The 14,070-nt window shown below is 29.2% G+C and overlaps 1 protein-coding gene across 1 annotated transcript; it reads right to left on the bottom strand.

The window, feature by feature from the left end:
* Nucleotides 1-474: 474 nt before the first annotated feature.
* Nucleotides 475-1,172, bottom strand: LOC123210109 (transcriptional regulator SUPERMAN-like). Its single transcript, XM_044628312.1, has one exon. The coding sequence runs from the start codon at nt 1,077-1,079 to the stop codon at nt 546-548; it is 534 nt and encodes a 177-aa protein (XP_044484247.1). The 5' UTR covers nt 1,080-1,172; the 3' UTR covers nt 475-545.
* Nucleotides 1,173-14,070: the final 12,898 nt, after the last annotated feature.

The raw sequence follows: 14,070 nt of genomic DNA, 5'->3' as shown, positions 1-14,070 counted from the left end.
GAACATAATGCAAATGAGAGAAGGTTCTCAAGGTGAAGTAGGTTCACCCTCTAACTTCTCTAGCTTATATATGAATTAGATTAAATATAAATTATCTCTTACCTAGAAAATCAAAGGAACATGGAGAGCCTCCTGGTTTTCGCTTTCTACTAAATATATATATATATATATGTATAACAAGAAGCTGATGGTACTTCATTCGATGATCACCAACTCATCTCCAGTTAATGCATTCTTGATCCAAAGAGTGTAGTTCTTTACAAGCTTTTAAAATAGAGCGCTTTCCTTTCCTTTTAATGATCTCTCAATAACTATATAGTCTTACCTAAGTTATATATCTACGGGAAGAAAATATATATTGCTTTTGTAAATCCCAGTTTGGAATACATGAAACAGTACTCGAATGAATTCCACCTCTGTACACTATATTTTCTATATACTAATTCATGAGTAAATATGTGTGTGTGTGTGTGTATATATATATATATATAGAGAGAGAGAGAGAGAGAGAGAGAGAGAGAGATACGGATAGAAGGGTGTACTTATTAAAGATTTTGACCAAGTCGAAGCTCCAAATCCAGTTCATCTTCCTTCATAATTACTCTATTTACTTGATCATCTTCAACACACGTTTGGCCGATTCCCAAACTCAAATTTCCACCCAAAACCTCTTCATTTGTGCTTGAAGACTGCGGCCTTGGCAGGAGAAACTCTCTATCGTTTTGGTGAGTAATTGAAGGTCTAGGGCTAGATGCCGATGGTGGGTTATACATGAGAGGTTTCCTTTTAAGCTCATAAACGGCTGAAATCGGTGGAATATATCTAGGGTTCAAGTGCTCATCATTAATAGCCATGGGTTTCTTTGAAAACGAGGAACCAGTAACTTGCTTGCGCTTGGCTCGATCTTTTCGATGTATGTTCATGTGCCCTCCTAAGGCCTGAGCGTTGGTGAAGCCCTGCTTGCAAAAAGTGCATTCATAAGAGCGTTTGGTAGCCGCCGTGTCTTCTTTGACTTGTACAAGGCAATCATTTTCTTCGCTTGATGTATCTGAACTTCCTTGTTTCCCTGCTGATTCCATGTCGATCGAAAATCCCAATTGGTGAACAACAATTTTTCAAAAATTTCTTGCTTGGAAGTGTTATCAGTCTAACACAAAGGGTTCAGGATGTGAGAGAGAGAATTAAGCAAAATGAAGGTTTGTGGCCTAGAGACAATTAGATGACATTGGCTTTGCTGTGTATTTGTATTAGGAGAGAGACAGAATTTGTCGTTTCCAATTGGAATTTTCTTCTCAGACGGCTATGTAATAGTTTCACATCAAGTAATTTATAACCCTTCATTTTTTAATCTCTATATTTCTATGTTCTTTCATGATCTCTCTCTTTCTCTTTATCTAACATACTTTTTGCTATGCGGGAAAAACCTACCCTCCATAATTGTCCTAAGTCAACACTTAGCTATCAAGTGACAAGTATCTAATGCGACAAATATATGATATAGATGTAATATCTCAACGATCTCACACACTATTATAAGCGTGCAAACAATTTGTGCCAAAAATGTGATAATGATTTACGTTATCTAAACAATTATAACTACACATCGTTAATAGGTGGATTTCTATCTGGATACATTAAAAAGAATATCTACTTTAAGTAAGAAAAAATTTGAACTATTCAATTATGATTATGTGTCCTCCATTAGATGAAGTACTCAAATTGCTAGTATAGACAGTTAAGTATAATCATCATCTATCGACTTGACAAATTGTGTTGTGTTTGTATTGTTTAAGTGGTATATCAAATGCAAAGAAACTAAGCTAATCAAATAGCATGCATCACATTAAATATAAAATGGTGGGCTGCACCCTATCATCTCTAATATGTATTGATCTTGACTATGCATGTATTCTTATGTTACTCAAATAGACATGTAGACAAAGAAAGACCTCCAGACACCACATGCCCCTAGATGAAGACAATGCCCTCTCCACTTGGGTATAAAAACCAACTAAGAGACAAAGGCATGGCAATGGATCCTCTATTTTCAATTTTTTTTATCAATCTCCAAGCCAAAATGAAATTCTATTAGTACTTAAGAATTTCTTTAAAAAGCTCTTAGACTCATTTTATAAAAACACTGTATAATTGTTAGATTGATAATATAGCAGTGAAAGTAGGTTTTGCTTAGACAACTAAAATCACTTTAAAACCTCTCTCTTACATCATGGGTCCAATACTTTGTGTTTTCACACACAAACACTCTCTGTCACAATTTCATTGCAACTCTCATAAAGCATCTCCAGATAGTTATGCTATTAGGTTAGCGCACTTTCCTGGATCGTCAGTTTTATTTTGAGTTGGTGTAGCCTTCATGCATCAAGGGTATTTCTTAACACAATTTGTACACTCTTTGCAAGTCTCTCTGAGTAGCTTATGTACAATTTCATATAATTTCCAACAAATGACAATCGGCATATATACCAATGTAGCCCACAAGAATGAAGCATAGATACAGCAAATTGAATAAATATATCCCTATTGAATTGAAAAGGGATAGTGAGAAGGCTTACAAATTGGTAACACTTACATGTGCTATATAACTCCCAGACAGCTCACCAAAAAGAGATATCATATCAATAGCTGATACATATGCATCATGTCATACCTTCATCTTTTATATACACATGTGATCATCTCACCCTAGTAATTAAGATGAGATACTAAAGCCAAGCAAGAATTGATTGATTCAAAGTATTTTGGACAATTTGTTTCATAGGGTTGATAGGCAGCATGTTATGAGCCAGAGATTCTGCAAATACTTTTGCTAAAGAAGAAATGGTTGCGCATTAGTCTTGGAACAAGAACTAATTTTACTTGGATTATTAATTAACGCCAAGTTTAAGGCTCCAGCTAATTGCATTCTATAATTCTTGAGACCAAATCCATCTACATCGATCATCAATAATGGCATTTATTAATTCTAATGTTTAAGTGTCCATATGTCTCTAAAGCTTTCATTTAATACCAAGTGCAAAATCTAATAAGAGATAAGCAAGATGGAATCCAGGTGGCCGGGGAACCAGTTCAAAAAAGAATGAACTGATGTAATTTCAGGATAACAAGGAATCTCTTTCCCTCCACGGAAAAAATTTCTCTCCCCTTCTCTACCCTATCCCACCCCACCACTAGAAAAAAATAATAGAATATTTATTTAGTATTAAAATATATTTATAATAATTTAAAATTTTTAAGTATAAATAAGGATTTCAAGAATGTGTGGTGAGGGGAGGAGCTAGAGACGTGTTGAAAATATATTTATTCCCATCCATATCTTGTCTTGCCCTTAACTATGGGAATTTTAGTTATCTATGTCCCTACTATCACTTTATCGGGAATCCTTTTCCTATTCGGGAAGAGACATACTGAATCTCCATCTCTAGTTATCATCAATGCAAAATCTAAATTAATAAAACATATACATCTCTGATTAGTGTGTAATGTGTATTTCCAAATGCATGTTTAATTAGGCGGTTCTTTGGATAGAAGACGGCCAAACAAGAGGCAGGCATTGAATCGGCTACGTTTTTGTTCAGAATTGATCAGTAATACAATGTTAGACAATTGGAATTTGATAGAAGGGCTTAAAATGACAGCTTCGTAACAGCTATATTTCATTCTTATTTAATGCCAGTTCATATTTCATGCTTCATTGTTACCGAAATTGATTAATTTACATGCGGAACCAAATAAAAGTGCAAGTTTCACCTATATATATATATATATATGTTTGATCAATAAAAATGTTTCAGTGATATTTTGGTCCGTTTCTGCGATTTTGACGAAGAATTTTCATACTGTAACTAAGGCCAAAAAACCATTTCCCACCCAAGGTTTGATGAAATGACAAATTCTCATCCATTAATTTAGAGAAAGCCAAACATCCACCCATAAACTTTTACTGCTAATGAATTCTATCATATATAAAGGTAAAATAGATCATTTATGAAGTAATAAAAAAAAATCCAACTTTTAATATATTATTATAATACAATTTTTTATTATTATACAGAAACAATATTTTAATATTTATATTAGATTTGTTATATAACAATATTTAGATTTAAATTCAAGAAATATCAAAACTCTAACAATTGATCCATTAAACAATGAATTTATAACTACTTTTAACATTATTTAACATACTTAAAACTTGTCCTAATTCAATATTTTTAAAAAATCTCCAAATAAACATGCTAAAACCAATGGAGAGTTGTATATTTCAAGCCCAATTTCTTCACTTTTCGACTTGATTTCAGTAAAAACCAAAATCACTTTTTGGGTATCTTTTCCTTAAATCAAGAAAACATACATATTTCTTAATTATTTTATTTTTAATCTAATAAGACAGAAGAAAACTCTATTTTAAAAGGAAAAGAGAGAGAAAAAGAAGAAAAGACTTTGCATATATAAGAAACGAATATGAATGTAAATATGTAGAGGAAATAGAGAGAAAATTTCAAAATAGGAATATAATTTTTATTTTAGTTTCTTAGTACTTATCAGTCTTATGAATATGATTTTATTTTCATTATTTATGTCTCATTAAAAAACAGTTTTTTCCTCGTTAAAAAAATTTATTTCCATTATTTATGCCTCATTAAAAAAATTCACTAAAAAACATTTATTAATGAAAGAAAGCATACATATTTTTTGATAAAAGGTAAATTAGTAATTTATTTAAAATTAACAGAATATACTAATAGAATTATGGATAGATTGGGTATTTAGCTTTTTCAAAATTGATGGAATGTGAATTTTCCATTTCATCAAACCTTGGGTGGGATGTTGTCTTTTGACTTTTTAACTAAATAAAAAGGAAGTCGGATGGGATGATATGCTGACTCTAGAAGGGTAGGGTCAATAGTGAGCTGGCTGGACTGAATTACCTAATTTCTGAATTTGAAAGTTGTTTTTTAATTTGGTCCAACTTAAACTTGATAAGGATTTTGATTAAGGATGACAATGGGCTGATGAGTAGAGTGTGAATGTCCTAATCTCTGTTTTCACAGGGAAAATTCTTTTCCATTTTTTGTTTTTATCTTTACTCCATCACTGATATAACGATAACAGAGAATCTTCGTCATTTCATCATAAGGAGAATTTATCCTTTTTTTTTTTCATAAAAAAGTTATCTTTTCTATTTTTTTATTTTTATTAAAAAATAATTAAATATTTATTAAGTATCAAAATATATTATTAATAATTTAATATTTAAAGATTTAAAAGATATATTAGAGAAAAGATGAAATGAGAAAAGAGTAAATTAGAAAAGGATGAACTAAGATTATATTTATTTCTATTATTGATTATAAAGATTTTAACTGTTTTTATTTCTATCTATGTTCTATCAAATAATCCCCCTTTTAATTGGAAAAAGATAAACCAAAAATCAGATTTGAAAGACGGAATTGCCAACTATAATTTTGAATGGTGGCTGCCACTAGTTTTTGGAGATCAATATAAATAATAGACAAAACTTGGCTTTCAGATTGTAAGGTTTTTATTACATCGTAAAAAGACAACTCTGATGTATTTGGTAGATTTTTCCACCACATGGAAGAGACTTTGGCCAAAAGATAATGTGAAAACATTAAATGTATTTGAAAAATTGCTTTAAAAATTGGTTATCTCACTGATTGGAGGGGCGGCAAAAAGTTTCTATAAATACATCCCCCTCTCTTCATTTGTAACATACACATCTGATAAAATTTTCATTCCAACCCTCCCAAGTTTTGCTTCCATTCTTCAGCTTTTCATTTTTATTCTGCTTGCATCTACTTCATTTATCTTCTATTTAAAGTTTATTTTAATTATAATATCGTTTACTCATAATTTTTTATCATATTTATGATATGTTATCAACACAATTAGTTCAAGTATATTTTAGTATTAATTATCTTTCAATTATGTTGTTATTTTATTTATATATTATAAATACAAATATCTCAGTTATGATATTATTCTCTTTGCAAAATAAAAACTATTGATGTTTTAATTATTGTTATCTTTTATTTAATTTTTCATTTATAATTATATTATATTTACAATCTGAAGTTTGTAAAATTATGAATTTAGACCTAAAGTCTTGAATATCATAAATCTGGACCTAAAATCTTGAATATCATTTGTAACCTAAAGTTTACAAAAACATGAATCTAGGCCAGAAGTCTTAAATATTATTTGAATATTTGTTTTTATTGTAATAATTGTATTCAATTTGCAATCTAAAGTTTATAAAATTGTGAGAATATGTATATGGGCCCGAAGTCACCAGTTTCATCAAAATATTTATTTTATAATACCCATATCATATTTGCAACATAAAGTTTGTATAAATTGTGGAAAAATGTGGGCTTGAAGTCCAAAATATATTCTAAATACTAATTACAAAACTAGAAGTTCTGTAAATATGAGATAATATATGAAACTAAAGTCTCCAAAAATTAATCTCAATATTTCTCTCACAAAATGAGTTGTTTTGTAAATATGAGATAATAGTTGAACTTGAAGTTTCAAAGATTAACTCATATATATTGTCTACAAAATCAGAAGTTTTGTAAATATAATAATATTTGAATCTGAAGTTTTTAAAATTGGATGGATAATATTAAATGAGTTTTTTATACGATTCTCCACCTAAAATTATGAGCTTTGAGAAAGTTATTAAATAAAATATTCCAAAAGGTAAATCCAAGAATATTATTTTACTAGCATCACATCCTCAAATGATTGCAAGTTGAATATGAGGATATAATGATAAATCTACTAGATTCCAGAAAAAATTTAAAAGATAAATTTGAATATTAGATTCAATAATACTCCAAATGACACTGTAATTTAGTAAATTATGTAATATTCAAAATTTTTCCTTGATTGAGATAATGTGGAAGAAAAAATATTCTTCATCTTTTATTTCTTTATAATAATATGTTCTTGAAATAATAATATCGAAAAAAAATTTGAATTGTTATTTTCTAGTTAATGAAAAACTATCAAACTCGCCCCATAAGTATTACATTTTTCCTTGAAGTGAACGTAATTACTAGAAGTAGTTATCATGTGTATGAGTAAGATTATGGATGAAATAATTTTTGATGGATATAATAGAAAATCTTAGTCATACCACAAGAAGTGGACTACGACTAAAATGAAATAAAAAATAATGTAGAGTAAACCACAAAACAATAGACGTTGGTTATGTACCTATAGTACACACAGACATTGAGTGGATCTATATTAAACATTAACAAGAATTAAATTTTTGATAATTTAGATTTTGTTGATCTAATGAATCTTGGTATTTTAAAATTTCTTTCAAGAATAAAAATATAAGTTACTTGAATAGTGACATGAATGTCCAAGATTTTTATAATTAAAATCTATTATATAAAATTATTTTGGAGTCATGAATATTATTTTACGTTTTATTATTATATTCTCCTTCCTTTCAATATTTTGTATACATTATGACTAACGTAATTTTTAAATGAAAGGAAATAAGCTTCAAAATTGAAGCTTTGACTTTAAAAGCTAATGATGAAGATATGTGTTTGATGGATAGCGTAACAACGCACACAATTCTCAAGAAAAATGTTTTTTCTTAACTTTAACACCGATTGAAGCTAATAAATTTAATTGAAGACTCCAAAAGAGTCACAATTTTGCTGAAAAATATGACCAAATTAAGCATCAATGATGTATTATATTCAAGTAAATCCAGAAGAAATGTACTTAGTTTTTAAAATATAAGAAATAATGGTTATCACATTGAAACTATAAGTGAAAATGGTGCAAAATTTATTTGTATAATTGATAATGCCTTTAGAAGAAAGCTTATATTAGAAAAATTGTCCGTTTTATTATCTGAATTGTATTATATAATCATAAAAATAATTAAAACTTACACAATATCAAACTAGAAGTTCTTTGATTCAAAAGTTTTATGTTTTAGCATGACCGTCTAGTCACCCAGGATCTATAATAATGTGTAGAATTATTGAAAATTTATATAGACATATATTAAAAAATCATAAAATTTTATTGTTCAGTGAAAAATTCTGCATTGCCTATATACAAGGCAAATTGGTAATTAGACTATCTCTTAGAAAATTGGAGTTTAATCCTCATCATTCCTATAAATGATTCAAAGGGACATATATGGACTCATTCATCCACCAAGTGGGTTATTTCGTTATTTTATAGTTTTAATTGATATATTGCATGATGGTCTCACATTTGTTTATTGTCAACTTAAAATGTTGCATTTGCTAAACTGTTAACACAAATTGTCAAATTAAAGATATATTTTGTAGATTATTCGATCAAGTCAATATAGCTAGATAATGTTAGTGAATTTACATCTAAGACATTTACTGATTATTGTATGTATATAGGGATTCAATCAAGTCCTCGTATGTCAACACTCATAATAGATTAGCTAAATCTCTTATCAATCGACTTCAGGTAATTACACATACTTTATTACTAAGAACTCAATTATCAATTTCTATGTGGGGACATGTAATATTACATATTGTAGCATTAATTCACTTGCAACCTTCTTTTTATCATTAATATTCTCCCCCATAATTGGTTTTTAGTGACCAACCTAATATATCTCATTTGAAAATATTTGGTTGTGTTGTATATGTCTCCATTGTGTCTTCTTAATGCAAAAAAATGGGAACCCATTGTCATTTGAGAATATGAATTAGATATAATTCTCTATCCATTATCAGGTATTTATAGCTATTAATAGTTGATCCTTTTACTACATGATTTACAAATTGTTACTTTGATGAGATAATATTCCCACCTTTAGAGGAAAAGAAAATACTTCCTGAAGTTAGTCATGAACTTACTTGGTATATACTTATCATGTCTCATCTAGATTCTGACATATTCCAAAGTGAAACTAAAGTACAGAGGATAGTGCGTTTACAAATTATTGTCAACTAAATATTTGATGCATTTGTAGATATAGTAAAAGTGACAAGATCACATGTACTAATTGTCAATGCACCAACAAGAATTAATCTAATTGTTGAACAGTTCATTCGAACTGTGATTGATCAATTTATTGCATGCTAGAAGTGTGTAAGACCTATTGGATGGAAAAACACTGCTCTTTGAAAAAGAAAGACAAATAATCAAACAGATATCAATCATAATGATCATAAAATGAATGAAAATCTATATTCTCAATTATTCCTCCAAAAGAGGTTATGGTCTCTAAAGAGACTCAAACTTTTAAAATGGCATAAACTCTTAAAGTGGTACAAAATTCTGAAGAACATGAAAATGAGAATGCTGAAATATCTATAAATTATGCTTATACACGAGAGATGTGGAACCGTGAAATAACATTGATAATATATTCTAATTTGTAGTAGCTACTAAAATTATGAATGGTGATGATTTTGAACCATGTACTATGGTTGAATGTAGACAATGATATAATTGGCTTAAATGAGAATAAACAATTTCAGCAGAATTAGGTTCTCTAGCAAAACATCAAATGTTTCAGCCTATAGTTCAAACACCTAAGGATGTATAACTCGTTAGATGTGAATAGATATTTGTGAGAAAAAAATGAGATTGCTAGATATAAAACTAAGCATGAGGCTTTTCCCAAAGGCTAGATATAGACTTTGATAAAACATATGTATTTGTGATGGATATAATCACATTCAAATATTTAATCAGTTTAACGGGCTCTAAAGGATTTGATATGTGTCTAATGGATGTAATTACTGCTAATTTGTATAAAAATTTGGATACTGAAATTTATATGAAACTCCTTAAAGGATTTAAATTACTTGAAGCAAAAAGGGTTAATTTAATAGGCATGTACTCAATTAAATTACAAAGATTATTATATGAATTAAAATAATCTGGAAGAAACAATCACTTTAGTGACTATTTGAAAAAAAAGAGCTATATAAATGACCTTATATGCCCATATGTCTTTATCAAAAAAGTCAAAATTGAGATTTGTCATTATAGCAGTTTATGTTGATAATATGAATTTAATTGATACTCTTAAAAACTATCAAATATCTAAAAAAAGAATTTGAAATGAAAGATTTAGAGAAAAAAAATTGTCTTGGCCTGTAGGTCGAGCATGATACAAATAGAATACTTATCCATCAATTAGTATATATTGAAAAATTATTAAAATGCTTTAATATGGAAAAGACTTATCTTTTGAGCACCTTAATGGTTGTTTGGTCTTTCAATCTGAAAAAGGACTTGTTTCGTCCTAAAGAAGAAGATGAAAACAAATACTTGGTTCTAAAATATCTTATCTTAATGTCATTGGAGTCCTATTGTATTTGGTCTAATGCACTAGATTGGATATATCATTCACAATCAATTTATTGGTTTGATTTAGCTCTACACCAACTCGTCGCCACTAGAATAAAATCAAACATATACTTTATTATCTATATGAGATTAGAGATTTGAAATTATTTTATTCTGTCAAATCCCTTAAAAATCATAATTTGGTTGAATATACAAATGTTAGTTATCTTTCTGACCCTCATAAGGTTTGCTTGCAGGCAAGATCTATTTTTTCTTATAATGACATAACAATATCTTACTGTTCTATACAAACAAACTTTGGTTGTAACATCTTCAAATCATTTAGAGATTTTAGCTCTTCATGAAGCCAACCGAGAATGTATATGGTTATGATCTGTTATCTATTATATCTTGAATACATGCAGTCTTTCTTTTACAATAGACACTTATTTTATATTATATGAAGGCAATGTAGTATGTATTGCCCAAATTAGAGGTGAATACATTAAAGGAGACAGAACCAAACATATCGAACTAAAGTTTTTTTACATTCATAAACTCTAGCAACGCTAAACGATTGATGTCAAACAAATACGATCTAGTGACAATCTTACAGATTTGTTCACCAAGACATTACCGACATTAACATTTAAAAAGTTAGTGTATAACATCGATATGCGGCCGCTCAATAAGAAACCAAATTAATCTCATTACAAAGAGGGGGATCACTCATTAGGGGGAGCAGATTTTTGAAGTTGGTCACATATTGGATAAAATATGTACTATACTCTTTTTCCTTTCACTAGGTTTTTGTCCCACTAGGTTTTCCTAATAAAGTTTTTAATAAAAAGCTTTTTTTGTTCAACCCCACTTTACAGTATATTAAATGATTACATTTCTCTACTTTGATTATTATTTCACTGAGTTTTTTTTTTAGCAAAATTAATATAATTATTTGTAAGTAGTAAAAAGTATTTGATAGATTTTTCCACCACGTGGAGGAGACTTCGGCCAAAAGATAATGTGAAAACATTAAATGCACTTGGAAATTTGCTTTGAAAATGGCCATCTCATCGACTGGAGGGCCGGCAAGAATTTCTATAAATACACTCTCCTCTCTTCATTTGTAACATACACACTTAATAAAGTTTTCATTCAAGCCTCCCAAGTTCTGCTTTCATTCTTCAGCTTTTAGTTTTTATTTTGCTTATATTTATTTCATTTATTTTCTTCTTCTACTTAAAGTTTATTTTAATTATAACATCATTTACTCATATTTTTTTTTTCATATTTACAACAAACTCTATATTGTCTAATTTGTAGTCACCTAGTATAGAATTCTTTGCAACTGTCATTTTGCTTGTATAGATTTAAAAAAATTAATTCAGTTGTTTATTTCTTAGCTGGTGATATAAAATTAGCCATTAAATGAACACAACGGGGATTTTTTTGGGCCAATTTAGAATTACGCCTTATTTGAGTTATTTCTAGGCTTTGGCAACGAAAGGGATAAGAGAGATATTAAGAAAATGAAGTAATTTATGAATACAAAATCTATTTGTTTATCTATCTATTAAATTTATTATACATTTTTCTAAAATTAGTGAAAATACAAATTTATTGGTTTTTTTTTAATTAGAGCTGAATAATAGTTTATCCTACAAAAATTTATGAAATAATAAAACTGTATACATATTTTTAAGTACACAATTAAGTATATAAATTACATGTTGTTACATAATTTAATGACTTTGAATTAAGGATAAAATAACACTAAATCATATAATGATAGTTCATCCTCCTATACAATTGTGTACCAAAAAATTCGTATGAAAAAAAGCGTATATATAGTATTGTTCTTCATAAAATCTTTATCTATCGCTTGCTAATAATTATAAAAACTAAAATTTCTAAAAATTTTTAGAGGGATTAGAATCCTATTTCTACTTATTAGTGACTATTCCTATAACACCCATAGGTAAACCTAATGATATTTCTAAAAATTTGGACTAAAATCCTATTCCTACCTACTAGTAACTATTCATGTAACACCCATAGGTAAACCCAATGACATTTCACTTTTTTCTCCTTGTTTAATTATAGAGAATGCTAAGTTATGATGAATTTTCAGTAGAGACGATCGTCAACTACAAGGGTGGCAGTTGTTTGTGCATTGGAAGGGTGAAAAAATCATTTTCACATGTCATTTCACATCGAGCATATGAAAATAACTAAGTATGAAAAAGCACACTCCTATATATGCAAGAGCACATGACCATGTGTCATCGCTAAATTTGAATTTATGAATAAGCTCAGTTTTGATGCGATTTCAGAAATTGCCTTAATTAAGAAATGCCACAAATGCTTGTGTGTAAGAAACCACATGCCTATGTGTTGTGTTTAGTAGGCAAAATAAAAAATGCGCAAGGTCTAATGTGTGTTATTTTTGTACACATACCTTTTGTAACCAAACAACAGTCGTAGAGGATAATGGAAGAGCAACCAAAGGAGCTATAAAGGGAGATTGGATTCATTAGAATTGCCATAGCCATGTGAAGATTAACATTCTTAGAAGGACAAGTAAGTTGGTGGCCCTTTTTGGCTGTTTAGTTTGTTATAGACAAGTCTGTGATCTGTAACTATAAACCTAAGATTTAGTTGGATATTTTGTTGTATTCTGATTATTATAATGGCATTTATATGTATAAACAATGACAAAACAATATCTCATATTGTATGGATATGTTGTTAGAATGAAACTATGGAATTGCGTAGATGTTGATCATGATCCAAGATTTTGCATGTGTCTTTATGTTTGTGGTTAAAGAAAAAAGGATTAGGATGCATGAAGACATGTTATTAACCTTCGTACATGATTGGAGTGTTGAATTTTAGGCTAGAAAATGTAGAAACCAATAAGATATGATTTTCAGATTGTGATACATGATTGTGTATGATAGCTCACACACTTGTGGCCTTTTGTATGAAAAATACTTCACAAGTAGTAATGTGTTTGCCTTGAGGAGAGTAAACCCACATGGTCGTGTGGTATAAGACATATGCATTTGCAGAGCATGATAACACACCTGTGTTTGAGTTTGTGAGGAGCATGAGGAAAATAGGGCTAAAGAATGCTTATGCATATATTAAGAAATAGAAAAAAACTATTTTATCCCTAGATAATGTTCAAAGAAGGGAAGAGAAAAGAAAGAGAACAAAAAATACTCAACAAATCCAATTAAGTTAGTCAGCCATAATAAAAATGTCCGACTATGTGGAAGATGACACATACCCTAACCGAGTTGAATATGGGTCAAAAATAAGAATTGTTAAGAAAAATAGTGTACATCTAGATAATAACCAATTGTATGCATAAATGACAGGATATGTAAAAGCAATAGAGTTATAAGAGAGATAGATACCCATGAGATAGATTTTGCACTTAGTGCCAAGACGCATTAACCATATAATGCAGTTTAGTTCAAGGTGCATAGTAAGAGATAATGACACTTCAATCAGTTTCTTATATGGTTAGTGAGATGCATCACATATATGCCCATAGTAGGGTAATCCAAGGATGGTATTTTAGTTAACAGTCCTATAACTATATATATATATATGGTAAGGAAGGGACTACGACCAATTTCCTCGTGTAACCAAGGTATCATAGGTAGTTAACTTAATAGTCTGATCAATATGTGC

Source organism: Mangifera indica, chromosome 3 (assembly GCF_011075055.1).
Source record: "Mangifera indica cultivar Alphonso chromosome 3, CATAS_Mindica_2.1, whole genome shotgun sequence".
NCBI classification, from domain to species: Eukaryota; Viridiplantae; Streptophyta; class Magnoliopsida; order Sapindales; family Anacardiaceae; genus Mangifera; species Mangifera indica.
The sequence above is the reverse complement of the archived record's forward strand: the minus strand, read 5'-3'. Positions and strand labels throughout refer to the sequence as shown.

Coding starts and splice junctions, on each gene's coding strand:
- LOC123210109 (XM_044628312.1), bottom strand. CDS start 1,079: ATGGAATCAGCAGGGAAACAAGGAAGTTCAGATACATCAAGCGAAGAA.